The sequence below is a fragment of the Lissotriton helveticus genome, chromosome 9 (genome assembly GCF_964261635.1).
Source record: "Lissotriton helveticus chromosome 9, aLisHel1.1, whole genome shotgun sequence".
NCBI lineage: Eukaryota > Metazoa > Chordata > Amphibia > Caudata > Salamandridae > Lissotriton > Lissotriton helveticus.
This window is the reverse complement of record NC_136070.1, coordinates 136,491,000-136,510,173: the sequence shown is the minus strand read 5'-3', so window position 1 is coordinate 136,510,173 and position 19,174 is coordinate 136,491,000. Positions and strand designations below refer to the sequence as shown.

The 19,174-nt window shown below is 46.9% G+C and overlaps 1 protein-coding gene across 1 annotated transcript in view; it reads right to left on the bottom strand.

The window, feature by feature from the left end:
- Window positions 1-19,174, bottom strand: part of EHD4 (EH domain containing 4) — a 183,177-nt gene that overhangs the window by 51,844 nt on the left and 112,159 nt on the right. The window contains exon 5 of the mRNA XM_078659642.1: window positions 13,606-13,770. Coding sequence (XP_078515768.1) covers window positions 13,606-13,770 — 165 coding nt within the window. The remainder of the gene's footprint in view (window positions 1-13,605; window positions 13,771-19,174) is intronic.

Sequence of the window (19,174 nt, the reverse complement as noted above, 5' to 3'; positions counted from 1 at the left end):
CATATAATACATGGCAGACACACACTAACTACACAATCGAAGACTTAGCTGTCTTATTTCAAAATGGCACTCTTAACACGTCCAATATTGACTCCTTAGGATGGTTAGTGTGACAGACAACTTCAAATGCATGTCAGTTACGTTTTCTAAATACTACACAGGGTTTTAAATAAAGTCGACTTGATCCACGTTTCCCACATTCGCATACAGTTACCACATATTCAGTGGGTAAATTATGTCAGCAATGTTTGGAACATTCCACACTATCGTCTGTGAAACAACACCTCTCTCGTTTGTCAGGTGACATCAATTTGGCGGATTTTCCTTTAGGTCCAAAGTCCCCTTGATGTATTCCGTATATAATGAATTTTCTAAACGGTTTCAGATGGAAGCTGCGGTGCGTCTGCGCCAAATTGATCAGGCTAATTTAGAAAAGGTGCTTGCAGTTGTCAATAACAGCATTAATACAATGTCTTCCCATATATATACTTTGGATAATATTGTATCTTCTGTCATTGACATTGTACAACATGAAGTGTCTGTTTTGTATCATGGTCAAAATCAGTTACGTTCTTTAATGCAGTTAGCTTGGACATCGCAAACACTCAAAAATGGCAAAGTGCCAAGGGATTATTTGAATGCTTCTATACTGTTTTTGCCGTTTAATTTGACTGATAATCAGAGATTAATGTCCACGAAAGATGCCACATACAAAATGTTAGCTGTGTGGTTAATACATGGGGTTATTTCACGGTCTCTCTCTCTTTTTCAGTTCACAGCATGCATGAAACATCATCCCGTTGGGAGATATGAGCCCTTTGCAATACTTTTGTCCACTAATTATGGTCATTACCTTTTGCTTACAGATGCCAACGCGCAGGAAAGGAAGTTTTCCTTACAGGGGAGGACTGTGTTTCCACAGTAGGACATTCCCTAGTCTGTAAACAAGTTAAGGTTCACAGAGCCTGTAACGTTTCGGCCCTTTGTCAGACTTGTTTTTTGAAAGGCACCACTGTCTTGGCTATTATTCCCGTCTGCTTTCAAACTGTAGTTATCTTATTTTGAATAACCATGATTGCTGTGGCTTGAGAACAGGCATCCTGTGTAAAGGAACGGTTTCTCAACATGTTACTTGTTGCAGCAATGTCCTATTTCCACCCCTGCATGGGATTGTACATAGTTTGCTTCGGCCTTCCATTCCAACTTTGTAAACAAATTTCAATAAACTAAGAAGACTCAAAGCGCTATTATTTCTACAAGAAGTGGCTCTCACATCGGTTCGAGAGACCTTCGAACTGCAGGTAGCAAGAACCGCAAGCAAGATACACTCGCTGTTAAACACTAATCTTCTACTCCATCTTCAAGAATTAATACACCAAATATTTAATGCGTCTGATACGGAGGGCCGTGCTCACTTTTTTAAACTTGTGGGATCCAACCTTGTTTCTTCCTTTAAGACTATTTTTAGAGTAATTCCGGCCTTTATTCATTCTATTTTTCCCACCGCCTTCGGAGGGTTTTCCCTGGTGCTCCTCTTGGTTTGCTGCTTGCTGGTTCTCCTATTATTGGTTCGCAATGGATGCTCGATCTGTGGAGCTGCCAAACCCGGTCCAGTTGAAACTGTACCATGATAGTATGTGGCAGCTCTTTGGTGCTATGTCAGTGCAGTCTTTTGTCATCGACTACTGGCTGACCTTCTGTTATGCCTACTTTACCTGCGTGCAGCTTGTTTCACTGCCTCCGGTGCCCTTTTCAATGGGCCATAGATGTCTGCCTGTCCAATACCACACACGCTGCCCTGGATTACTATCTGTTAATGACGCATTTAAAGTGTGTGCCAGGGGTAGACTTTTGTTGTGCGATACTGTACTTGAACCAATGGCAGACTTGAGTATCTGTGCTCTTGTGCAGCGCCTCATAGACCACAGTTTTATTGAGGTTAACACAGGTTGCCCTGAGATGCTGCTGGATATGAGGAGCATCTGTGCTAGTACGACCTACTGAACTGGATGGCATACATTTTTTCGAAGGAAGGAATAGTCAACGTTCTGGAGTGCACAGCATGCCCCTTTTCTCTGAACTTTTTTGACTTTGAAGAGTAACTAGATATGGTTAGCAGTTTTTGAGCGCCCAATTGGCACAATTTTGGAACATAATACCTGGTAGTACAAAATAGTTTTTGGCTTCAAAATTACACGAATTGTTGATGCCAAAATCCTCGCAAAATTATTGGCTACACGACTTACGCCGCACCTAACAACACTCATACATCCAGACCAGTCTGGATTTATGCCGGGCAGGAGCACTGCCCTGAATTTAAGGAGACTACACGGGGTAATAGCCCGTGCAGAGTATTTAGAGGAACAGGCGGTGGTGCTTTCATTGGATGCCCATATGGCCTTCGATATGGTCAAGTGGCCATTTCTCTTTGTGGTACTAAAACATTTGGTCCTAAATTTACCTCCTGGGTGCAACTCCTATACACCAAGCCTCTAGCGCATGTTACCGCTAATGGTCATATATCAATTGACTTTTCCCTAGCAAGGGGCACACGCCAGGGCTGCCCACTGTCGCCGTTACTTTTTGCACTGGTCCTTGAACCTTTGGCGGCGTGGATACGGTGGGAGCCAACAATACGGGTCCTTAAATGGACGGAAGACTGGGAGGACCGAGTGTCCCTCTATGCCGACGATCTCCTGCTATATTTTACCAACCCGAGGCAATCTATAATGACCCTTTTGGATGTGTGTACGGCCTTTGGTGTAGCTTCAGGATATACCATTAATTGGTCGAAATCAATACTCTACGTGCTTCATGGCCCTCCACCACTCCTTCCTGATGGTTGCCCGCTATCAATAGTGGGAATGACTTTTAAATACTGAGGGATTTACGTCACCGCTGACTCCAGGGAAAATTCCAATAAAAACCTACAGCCCCCACTGGAGCGTCCTAGGAGAGATGTGCATCACTGGGAGACACTGCCATTAACGTTATTGGGAAAGGCAGCGCTTTTTAAAATGATGGCTTTACCTTGCTTCCTATATGTTCTGAAGAACACACCATACCAGGTACAGCCTACTTACTTTAAAGCAATCGCAACACAGGTCTCCTGCCTCTTATGGGGTAATAAGCCACATCGCTCAGGCCAAACTGGTGAGAGGGTGGTATGACGGAGGAATAGCGCTCCCTGATGTGCAGCTCTATTACTGGGCAGCACAGCTCAAGGTGATAAATCACTGGCTAGATATCCCGCAATCCGACCCAGCGTATAAGGCAGACAGAGCGCAACTTGGCACGAGAAGTATGCTCTCTCTCCCTATATGATAAGAAATTGGCATTGACAATGTTTGGCCCACCGCGGCATACTCTGATGTTGTGGCACATTGCGCAGACAAAACTGGGATGGGGGGGGGGGGGTACTGACACAACTGATACCCCTTTGGGACAACAAAAAACTAGGAAAGCTTCGAAACAGCAAGGGGTTCGAACAATGGGATGACATAGGAATATCAACAGTGGGGGACCTGTGGCAGGGAGGGGAAATGGTGCCGTTTGAGCGTCTCCAACAACTATATGAAATGGCGCCCTCTGAACTGTTTAGATATACACAAATTAGGCATGCCCTGATGACTGCAATACCACCTGGCTCTGAGGTCCCTGAGGCGTCACCTATGGAGGATAGGTTACTGAGAGATTTCATGCAGAAGAAGGCTACCTCTTTTACTTATCGTAAATTAGTAAACAACTTGCCTGATCCCACAGGCCCCCTGAAAGTTAAGTGGTCACAGGACATAGGAGAGATGGATGATTCGGAGTGGCAGGAGGCGTTGGCATCCCCGAGGGAGGTGGGAATACCCTCACGCCTTAGACTTGTACAGCTTAAAATTCTGCACCGCTCCTATTACACCAGATTGGTTTTACACAAGATGAAAAGAATAGACCACCCCCCTTTTGTCTCCGGGGCAGCGGAGAAGAGGGAACTTTCTTTCACACTAAATGGGAATGTCGCAGAATAGCAGCGTACTGGAAGCAAGTTCTGCGTACTGTGTCACAGGAGCAGGGGGTTTCGCTTATACCAAAACCACGCAGATGTCTATTAAATATATGGGAGCCCAATTATCTCACGCGCCATGGGCAAAATTGGGTCACATTCGGAATGATAGCTAAAAGAAATATAGCACAAAGGTGTGTGGGGGGTGGGAGTGCCTTCTTTGTCAGCGTGGGGCAGAAACATGGATGAGGCTATGATAACTGATAGAGGATGCCCCAGAAAATGGTCTAAAATCTGGGAAGCATGGAATGAATACAGGGGAGGTATTTGTGATCCACTAGCAGATAATGAAAGTGATGACTCGGGACTGGATGAGGAGGTGGGTGGAGGGACAAGGTTTGACGAAAGCTGTGAACAATCGGGAGGATATTGTATATATGCTATGTGCAGAACTGTGTATTGATGAAATGAGGTGTTGTACAGTTTTGCTATGTATACGACTGATTCAAATTACTGACAGGATGAAAACCAATAAAAAGTTTTTCACAATTTTTTTTTTTTACAAGAATTGGTCTTCGACAAGCCTCTGCTTACCTCTGATTTTGTTGCATATGGGCAACATCCTGGTCAAGGGGAGGGTGTCACTTGGCCCATGGGGAAATTGTTGTTTTCCACTAACTAAGTATGAGCACGTTGCACCTTGCCTGCTGCTATGCACACGTTACTGCACGTCCTTATTTTTGGCAATAATTTCAACGACTGCTTTCACATGAGAACTCATCGCTGTGTTCGTTCTCTGCATGTTCCTGGGATTTTGACTGAACATTATGTGCAAGGTAGTACAATGACCCTTGTTATCCTGTTCTAGCCAGTACTTAGCCCTTAGACAAAACATGCCGATGCAGCTGTTGTTTGGACAGCGTACTTGGGTGTTTAGTGCGGTGCATGAATAGGTGAAACACACTTGGAGAGGGACCTTTCCAGAGAGAAGAGCACCCATGACATTTCCACCACCTATAGGCTAAGGTATGGGATCTGCCGACAAAGCCCAGAGATCTTCTATTATATAATAATACTTATTCTTAGTGAGGGGGAGGGAGGTTAGGCACTATAGTCCTTCTCCATTGTCTTTTTATGATGACTTCTCAATTCATGATTTATGGACGGACTGCTATACTGACAATATTTGTACTGTGTATTTTCCTGCCTGTTGTGGCACGTATACTGCATGTTAGGGCACGTCAGTTAAAATAAATAATGTAAACTGTTTTGCGATAAATATATATATATATATATATATTAATTTTTCTCATACCAATGCAGCTCCCAATAGGAGGCTAACCAATGTAATTACGCACATAAAGACTATTTGCAAATATATAAAAACACAAGAGGGCAAGTAGCACTTTAACTCTGTTTTTTAATGAGCAAAGGACTCATAAAAGGTAAAAACTGCAAATAACGTTGGAAAAATGCTACTTACCAGTATGCATCTGTTCTTGGCATGTAGGGCTGCTGACATTCATATCTTAGCATAGATCGCCGCCTAGCGTTAGGTCCGGATGTTTGCACTTTGTTGTCCTGGAAGAGTCTTCGAAGTATCACGAGATAGGTGACTCCTCCCCTGGACTACAGTGCGCATGGGCATCTTCTCCATCTTCAGATTGTTTTTCGCCATTGTGGCAAAGACGGAGGCATCTTATGGATTGATTTGGTTATCATTACAGTAAATTACAAATCTTTTCCATTTAGCTGCGTAGCACGCTCTAGTAGTTGGGCGTCTTGCTTCCTTGATAATGTTCATACAGTCTGGAGGCAAGTTAAGATATCCGAACTCTGAAGCCAGATCGCTAGGTTCATCTGATTGGGATCTGGGTGCCTGATTTCTCCATGGTTCTGCGTTCGCAGCTGTGGCGATAGGCGCAGTCTTTGGTGTGGAACTACTGAGAGTTCTAGGAGTGTCGTGTACCATGGCTGTCTTGCCCATGTGGTGAGCAACCAAGATCATTGTGAGGGACTATTGCTTTAGTTTGCGTGCCACTAATGGAATCAGTGGGGTTGGCGGAAAAGCGTATGCAAATCTGCCTGACCAGTTCATCCATATCACATTGCCCTGTGACAACGGGTGTGGGAACCTGGCGGCAAAGGCATTTTGAGTTTTCTTTTGTGGCAAACAGATCTATCTCTGGATGTAGGACTTGAGGGTGAATTTCCCATTTGTGTATCTGTTGGCTGTGTCTGCTTAGTAGATCTGCAATATGATTGTCTATTCCAGGGAGGTTTTCTGCCAGGAGAAAGATGTTTTTTGGAATTGCCCACCTCCATATGCTCTGAGCTAGGTGAGACAGCTGCGGAGAGTGTGTCCCTCCCCGTTACTGTATGCAGTACATGGCTGTCATTTTGTCCGTCTGGATTAATACAGCCTTGTTGTACAAGTGTTTCTGGAAGGCTTTCATTGCTAGAAATACTGCTAGCAACTCTAAGTGGTTTATATGCAGTGTCTTCTGCTTGACTGTCCAGAGCCCTTGGACTGTGTATTGAAGTAGGTGGGCTCCCCAACCGGTCAGTGATGCGTCCGCTGTTAGCACTACCTGTGGAACCAGCTCTTGGAACAGTCGCCCCTTGGAAAGGTTTTGTAGGTTCCACCACTGCAGAGAGTTGTAAGTGCAACTGTCTACCAACACTAGGTCTTTTAGTTTTCCTTGAGCTTGGTTCCACTGCCGTGCTAGGCATTCTTGCAATGGACGCATTTGAAGTCGGGTATGAGGGACAATGAATATGCAGGAGGCCATCATGCCTATAAGCTGCATGAACACTCGAGCTGGCAAGGAGTGTTGTGGTTGAAATCTTTGAATTAGAGACTGCATGTTGGCTATCCTGGCTGGATTTGGATATGCTTTTGCCACTGAGGTATCTATTGTTGCTCCCAGATTTTGTTGTATGTGGGAGGGCTGCAGATGTGATTTTGGGTAATTTATGGAAAAACCCAGACTGTGCAGCAGCTGGATTTTCTGAGATGTGTGGTTTTCACACTGCGTATGAGTTGGCTTTTATGAGCCAATCGTCCAGGTAGGGGTACACATGGATGTGCTGCCTTCTTAGGTGTGCTGCTACTACAGCTAGGCATTTTGTAAAAACCCTTGGTGCTGTAGTTACCCCGAAGGGGAGAACTTTGAATTGATAGTGTTGACCTTCTATCGTGAACCTGAGGTATTTCCTGTGAGCTGGATGTATAGGTATGTGAAAGTATGCATCCTTGAGGTCTAATGTAGCGAGGAAGTCGCCTTGTTGGAGTAACGGGAGTACTTGTTGAAGAGTGATCATGTGGAAATGCTCTGAGAGTATGTATTGGTTCAGAGGTCTGAGGTCCAAATTGGTCTGAGGGAGCCGTCCTTTTTGGGAATAAGGAAGTATAGGGAGTATACTCCTGTCCCTTGGTGTTGAAAAGGGACTGGCTCTATGGCTCCCTTTTCTAGCATGGATGTTACATCTTGTTGTAACAGCGTGATGTGTTCTTTGGGTGGTATGTTGGGTGGAGTAGAAGTGAGTTCCAGGCAATAACAATACTGGATAATTTGTCTCACCCACCTGTTTGTGGTAATTGCGTTCCAGACTGGTCGGAATTGTGTTAGTCTGCCTCCTACCGGTGTTGAGTGGTGGCGGTGGAGGCTCTGGTGTTGTTGCCGCCACGTCCTCTGCCCTGGTTATTATTGCCTCTATAACCTCCTCTGTTGGAGCCTTTATTAAAGGTGCTCTGGGTATTACTTTTGAATGTAGAGGAAGTTTGGGATGTGTTGCCTCTACCTTAGCCTCGAAAGGAGGAGCGGCGAAAGGAACATCTAGATTGTTGAAACTGAAGTGCGCCCATAGACTTAGCAGTATCGGTATCTTTTTTCATCTTCTCCAAGATGGTATCTACTGCAGGGCCAAACAGAAAGTCTTGGTTAACTGGCTGGTTGACTGCACTTCATTCTTAAATCCGGAATTGCGTAGCCACGCATGCCGACGTAGTAATACGCTAGTGTTGATGGACCTAGCTGCTGTGTCAGCTGCGTCAAGTGCACATTTAATGGAAGCATTTGTTATAAATTTGCCTTCCTGTATTAGGTCGTTAGTTTTAGATTTAAATGGTTCTGGGCGGTGTTGTAGTAAACCTTCCAGCTGGTCATAATGTGCTCTATCGTATCGTGCTAATAGAGCCTGTGTGTTTGCAATTCTCCAAGTATTTGCTGCTATGGATGTCACTCTTTTGCCTGAGGCTTCTAGTATCTTTGACTCTTTGTCAGGAGGGGTAGCATCTCCTGTTTGTGAATTAGCTCGCTTTCGAGCGTTTGCTACCACTAATGAGTCTAAAGGCAACTGTGACTTAATATAAGAAGGGTCTGTAGGGCTGCTTTATACTTTCTCAATTCTGGGATTGAGGACACGTGCTCTGGCTGGATCTTTAAATATGTCTGGCGCGTGTTTTAGTACCCATTTTAACATAGGAAGTGTACGTACGCTTTTTTCTGAAGTTGGAAAAGTGTCAAATAGGAAATCCTCTTCTATTGGGTCAGTGTGCATGTCTACATTATGATATTTAGCTGCCCTATCCACTAGTTGGTTAAAGACAATGGTGTCGTCAGTAGGCGACGGCTTTGTAGGATATGTAGAGGTGTCAGGGATGGGTTGTGGGTCGTATGCATCATAAGGATCATTTTGGTCATATCCTGATCCTCAGGTTCTACAAAGTTATCTTGAGGATCGTCCCCAATGTTTTCTGTCTCATCATAATTTGAAGGAGAGTAAGGTACATAAGGCATGTTAGGAAAGAAAGGAGGAGGAGTGAAAGGCCTTGAGGGAGATGTTCCAAAGTCTTTCTTCTTTGGAGGAACAGGTGAAGAAGTGTCAGTGTCCAAAGGTCTCTTCTTCCTGAGGTAAAGTGTTACCCGTGCTGTTTTAGGGTCTATATACAGTTTAGGTTGTTCTTCGTCCACTGGATCAGGGTGGAAAAGTTCTTCCTCAACTGTCCGTGGTTTTGGCGCCGATGATTTTGGCTTAGTCACTTGTGTATGAGTCTTTGGCTCAAAGGCCTTCGGCTGTGGAGCTTCTTTCGGCTCGACTGCTGTTTTCGGGTCGGTGACCTTTTTCGGGTTGGCGACTCCCTTTTGTTCGACGTGTTTTGTTGGCTTTACTGCCTTTTTTGGTTCAGCGACCTTCTTTGGTTTGACGACCTTTTTTCGGAACGACCATGTTTTTCGGCTCGATAACCTTCTTCGGATCGACTGGTGTTTTCGGTTCGATAACCTTCTTCGGATCAACCGTTTTTTTCGTCGACTCAGCTGCCTTCTTCGGGTCACCAGGAATTTTAGTGTGACCTGTTTTTTGGAGGTCGACACTCTTTTTCGGCTCAACTGACTTTTTTGGGTCGACTATTCTTTTGGGATCGACAACCCTTTTTGTTGAGACGCCCTTTTTTGTATCGATGATTTTCTTCGGCTCGACAACCTTTTTCAGTTCGGCGGCCTTTTTGGGAAGAGTGTATGTCATTCCCGGGGTATCAGAAGGCTTGGGTTTGGTCTTTGGAGTCGAGCCGGAAGGCGGGGTCTCTGAAGGAGTTTGTCGATCTCGGCCAAGGCTTTTAGGCGATGCTTCGACCGGAGCCTTGTCTTGAGATGGAAGCGGGTTAGGGGGCTTGGTACTCACGGTTTGCCCCGGTGTGATCTGGTCATCGGAGTCCGACTGGTCCTCTACGGTGACAATTTCTAGGTCGGAGTCCGCCGCTTCTGGGAGGTCATGTTGGTCTTCGAAAATGTTCTCCAGTTCCGGTGCCTAATGCTGCATCTCTTGTCTAGCGGCCCTTCGGTTCCGGATAGTCTTCTTCGACTGGAACCGAGGACAAGCTGGACAGTTTTCCTCGTTGTGCTCGGGAGAGAGGCACTTGTTGCATACTGTATGTTTATTAGTATATGGGAACTTGGAGTGACATTGTGGGCACCTTTTAAACGGGCTCCTTTCCATCGGCAGCAGGCCCAAGTGGCGTGGAAAAGGCCCAACGGCCCGCGTCGACGACCGGATCGAGATGGAAAGTGTTATCGAGTAAAGGTTTACCGAACAAGAACAATACCGTCGAGGTAGAAGGCCTTTTGGCCTTAGAAAGTTGAAAAGGTTTGGTTCCGAAGTTGGAGTTGAGGAATAGGATCCGAACCCAATGGCGGAAAAAAACAATCTGAAGATGGAGAAGATGCCCATGCGCACTGTAGTCCAGGGGAGGAGTCACCTATCTCGTGATACTTCGAAGACTCTTCCAGGAAAACAAAGTGCAAACATCCGGACCCAACACTAGGCGGCGATCTATGCTAATATATGAATTCAGCAGCCTACATTCCTTGAACACATTGTTAGCTTACAGGCTGCATTGTAAACCAATAGCCTAGAAAATAAAAACATTTTCAACAAACTGGCACCGTGCCTTTAAGGCAGCCATGACCCCTAGCTTCCCTTCATGCCTCAGGCGTGACAGTTAGGTCAGTTGTTCTTTGCATAACCCTGAAGGTCAGGGCACAAAGATATCCTTTAACACTTTAGAAATATCTCATTTACCTGGGGAGGCGGGTGGGTTGCTTATGACTTTGATGAGGATACCTCTGGAAGAGAACTAGGATTACAGGTAAGTAACTTATCCTTCTCTTCAAGGGGATCCTCATCAATAGTCATAAGCACTGAACAGAATAGAAAGCCCATCAACCGCCTGCAGGTAAATGAGAATAACATGACCCAACAAAAAACAACAGCCAAAATCAGCTGTTAAACAGATTCCGCAAGGAGGCCTGGCCTACTTGGGTGTCTGCTCTGGTGTCTGACTCCAGACAGTAGTGCCTCGTAAAAGCATGGCTGGCCCGGCCCTCCAGGTTGCCACCTTACAGATTTCAGACATGGGCACGTTATGAAGAAAAGCAGTAGTAGCCGCTTTTCCTCTGGTAGAGTGCACTTTAGGAGTAAACCCAAGGGGTTTCTGCGCAAATTGATAAGCAAGCTTGATACATGAAACTATCCACCTGGAGATGGAACGCTTTGAAGCTGCAAAACCAGTTCTGCTCGACCCACAGTCAACAAATAGTTGATCAGATTTTCCTATAGACCTGGGCCGATCCAGATAGAATTTTAAAACCCTTTTTAGGTCCAGAGAATGCATAGCCCTCTCAGCTGGAGTGGAGGGATTGGGAAAAAAGGTTGGTAGAGAGATGGTCTGATTCACATGAAAATCTGACACCAACTTTGGGAGGAAAGAGGGGTGCGTCCTCAACACAACCCTGTTAAGATGGAAGACTGTATAAGGTTCTTTAGAGCAGAGAGCCTGTATTTCGCTCACTCTGCAAGCTGACGTGATCGCTACCAAGAAAGCCGCTTTCCAAGAAAGATGCTGTAAGTTTGCTTTGTGTATGGGTTCGAAAGGCGGACCCATCAATTTTGATAGCACCAGGTTTAGCTCCTAGGGTGGTGAAGGAGGCCGGACTGGAGGGTAGACCTTTAAACCCTGCAAAAAATTCTTAACAGCTTCTAACTGGAAGAAGGAAGGTTGAGAAGGTGAACGTCTATTTGCAGTTATAGCTGCTAACTGCACTTTAATGTAAGAAAACTTCAACCCTGCTTTCGCCAGATATAGTAGGTAAGGAAGGATGACCTCCTCCTGACCCTTGGTTGGATTACAATCGTTTTGCGTACACCACATGTAAAACAGTTTCCACTTGCATGCATAGGAATGCCTCGTGGACGGACTTCTTGCTTCTTTCAAGATGGACATGCAGTCCAGCGGTAGTCCTAGGTGGCCATACTGGAGGGCCTCAGGAGCCATGCTGCCAAGTACAGTGAGGGAAGGTTGGGGTGATGAATCCTCCCATTCATCTTGGACAGCAGGTCCGGTCTGCACGGCAGCTTCTTGTGAGGGTACTCGGATAGGTGCAGGAGATCTGGGTACCACCATTGTCTCGGCCAGTCCGGGGAAATCAGTATCAACCTCGTGCACAAATGGGCCAGCTTGGTCACCACCTTTGGGAACAGCACAAGGGGTGGAAAGGCGTACACAAATGCCCCTGACCAGTCTATCAAAAGGGCATTCCCTTTCGATCCTGGTCGGTAGAACCATGAGTGCTTAGTGCTAATGACTATTGATGAGGATCCCCTGGAAGAGAAGGTGTGTCTTGTTACCGCGATTGATGAGAGATCTGGGAGTGTTGCGTTCTGGGGTGTCTAATCTAATTTGTTTCTCTGTGTAGGAGAGCAAGTGAGACACTATAGCTAGTCGGTCCTGGGTTTGTGGGTACTAAGGTGGTAGGAAGACTCAGTCCCTATACATCAAGGTCCCATTTCCTGTGCATGGTTAAGCATTTGTGCAGAATCCCTGCAACATCTTATGTCTGGTTTCCACGTCCCATCATTGTTTCCTTATATTATACGACAGGTGGCGGCTGTGTGAAACGGTGTCTTCCCGTGGGTCATCCAACAAGCTCCATACATGCCGGATATGCCTTTATGGCTGATCAGGCCCTTCTTGAGCATAGCCGAGTCTATTTCAGTTCAGAGATGGAGAGATAAGGACTGTAACCTTATGGGGGACCTATATGTTGAGCAGCACTTTACCACAATTACTTCTTTCTCTTTAGGAACTGGGCAATATCTTCAATATATGAAAATCTTCAGTACAGCTAGAGAGGTGTGGCCATCCTTTCCTGAAGAGCCGGATAAGTCTAATACTCTAGTGGTCATGTTGGGAATGGCCCAGGGCTGTCGACTAATATCCCATCTCGATCATGCTCTTCGGGATGACTTGCTCCGAGCAGAGCTCAGTGTACAAACCAAATGTGACACCTTATTAGGGGAACTCTAGTTGGCCAGGAAGTGGATGAAAGTCCATGAGGGATCCTGAAAGTCAGCTCCAATGCACGTTTCAAACTCCTACAATACAATTTCGTACATCAGACTTCTCACTCTGTGGATGTTGAATGCTATTTACGGTGTCCACCCGGACACCTTCAGGTTGCAGAGTCCCAGCAGCAAACATTTTTCACATGGTGTGGACCTGTCCCTCCCTGACCTCTAACTGGCAGAACATTGTTGCTTGTCTTTAAGTAGCTATGTACTGATATGTTCCGTTGGAGATAAGGCACATATTGCTGGGTTTGCTCCTGGCCCCTCTGTCAAAGAAATTAAGCAGAAAATGTATCCTTCTAAGGCTTTGGTTTTGGAAACAAGACGCATTACTTTAGCATGGCTCAGTCCCACACACCTTTGTAACGTGGTTGAGATAAGATTGTGAGTGGGCGGCTGCGGAGGAGGTGCGAATGCGCCATGTGTGCAAGGATGAAAAACTTGAGCAAGATTGGACGGCCTGGTCGGCTATGTTGTCTGCACTACGAGAGTGACTGATAGTGCCCAATCCTGAAGACGTGACTGCATGTACAATATCTTTTCATCCAGATGTTTGAGTAGGGGAGACAACAGATGTAGGCAAAAAGGAGAAAAAAATATTTTCAATACATTTCTTACTGCAAACACTGCCCAACGGCTATTTAATATTTCACTTTTTGCACAGAGACCCAACAGTGTTGTATTTCTAACTGTCACTATCAGTTTACCTGCATTCTCTTGACATCAGGAAAATCTCCTGGTGATATATGGTGCTCCCTCTGTAGCTGGCCGTAGATTTCAGGCAATTTGCTGATCAGTTCTTTCTTCTTGCTTTCCTTTCCAAATACTGCAGGCATTTCCTTCTTTAAATAACTGATGATATAGGCATGGACCTGGTAATAACGGAAGATGTCCAAGATGAAATAGTTCAGCTTCAAATCTCACTTCTTTTGTTAGTGGAGATTACATAGCCAACAGTAAAAGGAATGGTTTCCTACCTGCAATCTAGGTTCTCCTTCAGGGGAATCTCCACTGAAATCACAAGCCCAGAATAGTCCCACCCACATACATCATCCTAAAGAACAAGTTACTTACCTTCGGTAACGCTTTTTCTGGTAGATACTATATCTGCCTGTGGATTCCTCACCTTGTGAATATCCCCTTGCGTCAGCAACATTCGGAAATTCTTTTTGTAGCTTCGCGCCGACGTGGTCCCAGACGTCACAGAGGCACGGCACCGCTCGCGACTCCGCTGACGTCACCGACGCCTATAATAGGCCCACGCCGGCGTGATGACATCAGTTCCGCCCTTTTTTCCGTGCCTTCGAGGCACACGGACGGACCGATGACAGTAGACATATACCCAGTATACGCAGTACAAATACCAAGGTAACACACAGTGTGAAGCAAATGCAACAAAACATTTGAAATAAACAAATACATAATAGAAACTCTGGTATAGAAGAGTGGACAACGGGGAGGCGGGTGGGTCAGTGAGGAATCCACAGGCAGATATAGTATCTACCAGAAAAAGCGTTACCGAAGGTAAGTAACTTGTTCTTCTGAAAGATATATCTGCCGTGTGGATTCCTCACCTTGTGAATAGAGTCCCACAGCAGTCCCCACTCCCGGAGGAGGGTGTCCACTCTTCTAGACCAGGAAATCCTGGAGGACAGAGCGTGCAAAATGACCGTCCCTCCTCACCTTGGAATCCAAACAGTAATGCTTCGCGAATGTGTGGAGGGAAGACCAAGTTGCCGCTCTACAAATATCCTCAACAGGCACACCTCTAGCCAACGCTGAGGTTGATGATTTAGCTCTTGTAGAATGAGCCCTTATACCCTTTGGAGGTTCCTTACCGGCCAAAGAGTAGCAGATCTTAATACAGAGGACGATCCATCTTCATAAAGTCCTCTTATGGACCGCTCTTCCTTTCTTGCAGCCAACAAAGCCAATAAAGAGCTGGTCATCCAAACGACAGTCTTTAGTCCTGTCCAGGTAAAAAGACACCGCCCTCTTGGGGTCAAGACTGTGTAATCTCTCCTCCTCCTTGGAAGGGTGTGGGGGAGGATAAAAGGTAGATGGATTGACCAAGGTGGAAAGGAGTCACCACCTTTGGCAGAAAAGCAGCCCTGGTCCTAAGAACCATTCGATCAGCATGAATGGTCAAGAAAGGGGGCTTGTGACTAAGAGCTTGAAGCTCACTTACCCTCCTTGCCGAGGTTATTGCAACGAGGAAAACCATTTTGAAAGTCAGAAGCCTCATAGGACATTTGTGAAGAGGCTCAAAAGGAGCACCCATTAAAAATGTCAAAACAAGATTTAAATCCCACTGAGGCACAATAAAAGGAGTAGGAGGGAACTTATTCGTGAGGCCCTTCAAAAACCTTAAAACTATAGGAGATTTAAAAAGAGAAGGCTGGTCAGGCAAACAGATAAAAGCCGACAGAGCAGAAAGATAACCCTTCACCGTGGCAACAGCAAGCCCCTGCTGTGCCAGAGAAAGGGCAAACTGGAGAACATCAGATAAATGTGCCCTCAAAGGGTCTATAGACTTCTCCCTGCACCAAGTAACAAATTTAGACCACCTATAAGAATAGATGGACTTAGTGGAGTCACGCCTGGCTGACAAAATGACATCCACTACATCAGGAGGGAGAGAAAAGAAATCAGGTTGCCCCGTTCAATCTCCAGGCATGAAGGTGTAAGGTCTGGAGGTGGGGGTGTAGAACCAGCCCCTCCATCTGAGAGAGGAGATCTGCCCTGTGAGGGAGACGGAGCGGCGGGTGAGAGGAGAGGTGGAGAAGGTCTGAATACCAGACCCTTCTTGGCCAATCCGGGGCGATCAATATGACTTGGGCCCGGTCTTGGCGAATTTTCCTCAGAACCCGAGGAATCAAAGGTATGGGAGGAAACGCGTAAAGGAGTTGTGAGCTCCAACTCAACTGAAAATGCGTCCCCCAAGGCTCCTTGCATCGGATACTGGAGACTGCAGAATGACAGGCAGTGAGCATTCTCGCGAGTGGCGAACAGGTCCACCCGAGGAGTCCCCCACATCTGAAAGATGTTGTGAACTACCCCCGGATGGAGCCTCCACTCGTGATCGGCAGAGAACTGCCGACTGAGACTGTCTGCACGAACGTTCTGAACTCCGGCCAGATGATTTGCCATTAGACAAATCCGATGGTCCTGAACCCAGGACCAGAGACGCAGAGCCTCTCTGCAGAGACACTGCGACCCTACTCCTCCCTGCTTGTTGATGTACCACATCGCGGTCGTGTTGTCCGTCAGGACCTGAACCGACTGACCGCGAAGGGAAGGGAGGAAGGCCTTGAGCGCCAGACGTATCGCCCGCAATTCTAAAAGGTTGATGTGAAGCAACCTTTCCTCTGGAGACCAAAGACCCTTGACCTCCAGGTCCCCCAGATGAGCACCCCACCCGAGAGTGGACGCATCCGATATCACTGTGGCAACCGATGGAGGAATCTGGAAAGGCTTCCCTTGAGACAGATTGCCTTCCACGCTCCACCAAGACCGATCCGCTGCAGTTTCTCTGGAGATCCTCACTGACTCCCTGAGATCTCCGTTGTGCTGATACCACTGCCTGCGAAGGCACCACTGGAGTGCCCTCATGTGCCAGCGTGCATGGTTGACCAACAGAATGCAAGAAGCCATCAGACCGAGCAGGCGAAGAACCTTCAGAACTGGAACGACCGCTCCATTGCAGAACAAAGGAATCATTTCCTGTATGTCGCGAATCCTTTGAGGAGGAGGGAATGCACGACACACAGTAGTGTCCAGTACCGCACCTATGAACAGGTTGCGCTGTGAGGGCACCAGGTGAGACTTGGGTACATTTATCGAAAAACCCAACCTGTGCAACAACTGAGTTGTCTCTTGCAGATGATGGAGCACCTTCTCCGGTGACTCCGCCTTGATCAGCCAGTCGTCTAGATACGGAAACACATGTATCCCCGTTCTCCTGAGATGAGCTGCCACCACTGCCATCACCTTGGTGAAAACTCGAGGTGCAGTAGTAAGACCAAACGGAAGGACCACAAATTGGTAGTGTTGTGACCCAACCGTAAAACGGAGATACTTTCTGTGCGACTTCAAGATGGGAATATGAAAATACGCATCCTGCAAGTCGATCGACACCATCCAGTCTTCTTCTAGCAGCGCTTGAAGAACCTGCGCAAGAGTGAGCATCTTGAACTTTTCCTGTTTCAGGTAAAGGTTCAAAATTCTGAGGTCCAGGATTGGCCGAAGCCTGCCATCTTTCTTGGGGATCAGGAAATACCGGGAGTAGCACCCCTGACCCCTTTCCTGCTCTGGAACCACCTCTATCGCACCTTTTTGGAACAAAGCCAGGACTTCTTCCTGCAGGAGAAGCAGGTGGTCCTCCGAACAATAACCCTGGCAAGGAGGGTAATTGGGAGGGAATTCCTGGAAAGGAAGTGCATACCCATTCTCTACAAGATTGAGAACCCAAAGATCCGATGTTATTAATTCCCAGTCTTGTAGAAAATGTGTAAGCCGACCCCCCACTGGGCCCACATGATCTGGAATGGCGGATCTAGGGCTGCTTTGCTGCGTTGGCAGGGGGTTGGGAAGGGGAGGAGGAAGAGGAGGAGGAAGCTTGACGACCTCTAGGGCAGGATCTTTGCCTGCCCCTGTATGACTTGTACAGCGTATTCTGCTGCTGTTGTGGCTGCTGCTGAGATGGTCTGTAAGAACGAAAGGAAGATCTGCCAAACCCTCTGAAGCGTCTTCCAGTAGTACCTCTGGACTGGAGACCCAAAGATTTTGCAGTGGCTCTACTGTCCTTAAAACGTTCCAAGGCAGCATCAGCCTTCTTACCAAACAATCCGTAGCCATCAAAAGGCAAGTCCATCAAAACAGACTGAACGTCTGCAGAGAACTCCGATGATTTAAGCCAGGCAGCCCTCCTAGTGACCACGGAAGAGCCCATGACCCTCGCCACCGAATCAGCAGTGTCCAGACCACTCTGAATCACTTGTCTCGCAGCTGCTTGAGTGTCCGATATCACCTCCTGAAAATCTTTCCTCTCATCCTCAGGGATTTTCGGAACCAACTGCTTGACAGAATCCATCAATGCATGAATATACCTCCCCATCAGACAAGTTGCGTTAGTTGATTTAAGCGCCATACTGGCTGAGGAGAAGACTTTCTTAGCGGTTTGATCCTGCTTCCTGGATTCCTTATCCCCAGGAACCTGCGGAAAAGCCCCAGCAGACCTTTTCGAACAGGCAGCCTGTACAACTAAACTCTCAGGCAGGGGGTGTGTTGACAAGAATTCAGGGTCACCTGGAGCAACTCTGTACCTCCTCGCCACTGTCCTAGAAACTGCAGGAGCAGACAAAGGCTTCTTCCAGACTTCATAGATGGGCTCAGATAAGGCATCATTGAAGGGTAACATAGGTTCAATAACAGATGAGGGTGAATGAAGAACCTCAGTTAAAATATTTGGCTTATAATCAGCAGTGGGCAGAGTAATGTTCAATAAACTCGCTGCTTTTTTAATAACGGTGTGATAAGGCACCACATCTTTCGACGGTACCTTTGACACTGTAGTCAAATCCCACTCAGCCTCACCCAAGTCCTCAAAAGGATCTTCAGAATCCTGTAACTCCCCTTCTTCAGTATCTGAATATTGATATCTTTCTTCTTCTAGAAGTCTCTGAGCTTCTCTCAGAGATCTGTCCTTCACAATAGAAGTCGATGGATTCGGAATCGACTCCGACGGGGTCGGGGCCGGCGTCGAACCCGAAGTCGGATGAGGTTGTTTTATACAAGGTCGAGCAGAATCCTGCTTCGGAGTCGTAGGTATCGGCGTCGATGGAACCGGCGTCGATGGAGTCGGTGTCGCACGCCTCGGCGGGAAATGCCAATGCAGTGGTATAGCCGGCATGAAAGGCATGAAGGGCGCAGGGGCATAAGCCTGGGGAACACCCAAGTTAAAAGCCATAGGACCCGTGGGACCAACAGGTGCACCAGACGGGAACATTGCCCTGGAATAAACTCCAAACATGGCGTTCAGGAACTGAGATGGATCCGGACCTGGAGCCGGAAAATCCGGATATGGACCTCTTGGTTGTTCCTGAGGAGGCGGAGTCGAAACGACGTCGACCTTTTCATCGAGTCCAGGAACCGGGGGCGACGAACCCGCAGGTACCGGAAACTCGACTTCACCAGCCCCCTGCTCCTCACCTTCATCCTCCTGACCAGAAGGATTGGATAGAACTGGAGAATGGACCTGCTTCTGAGACTCGGGCG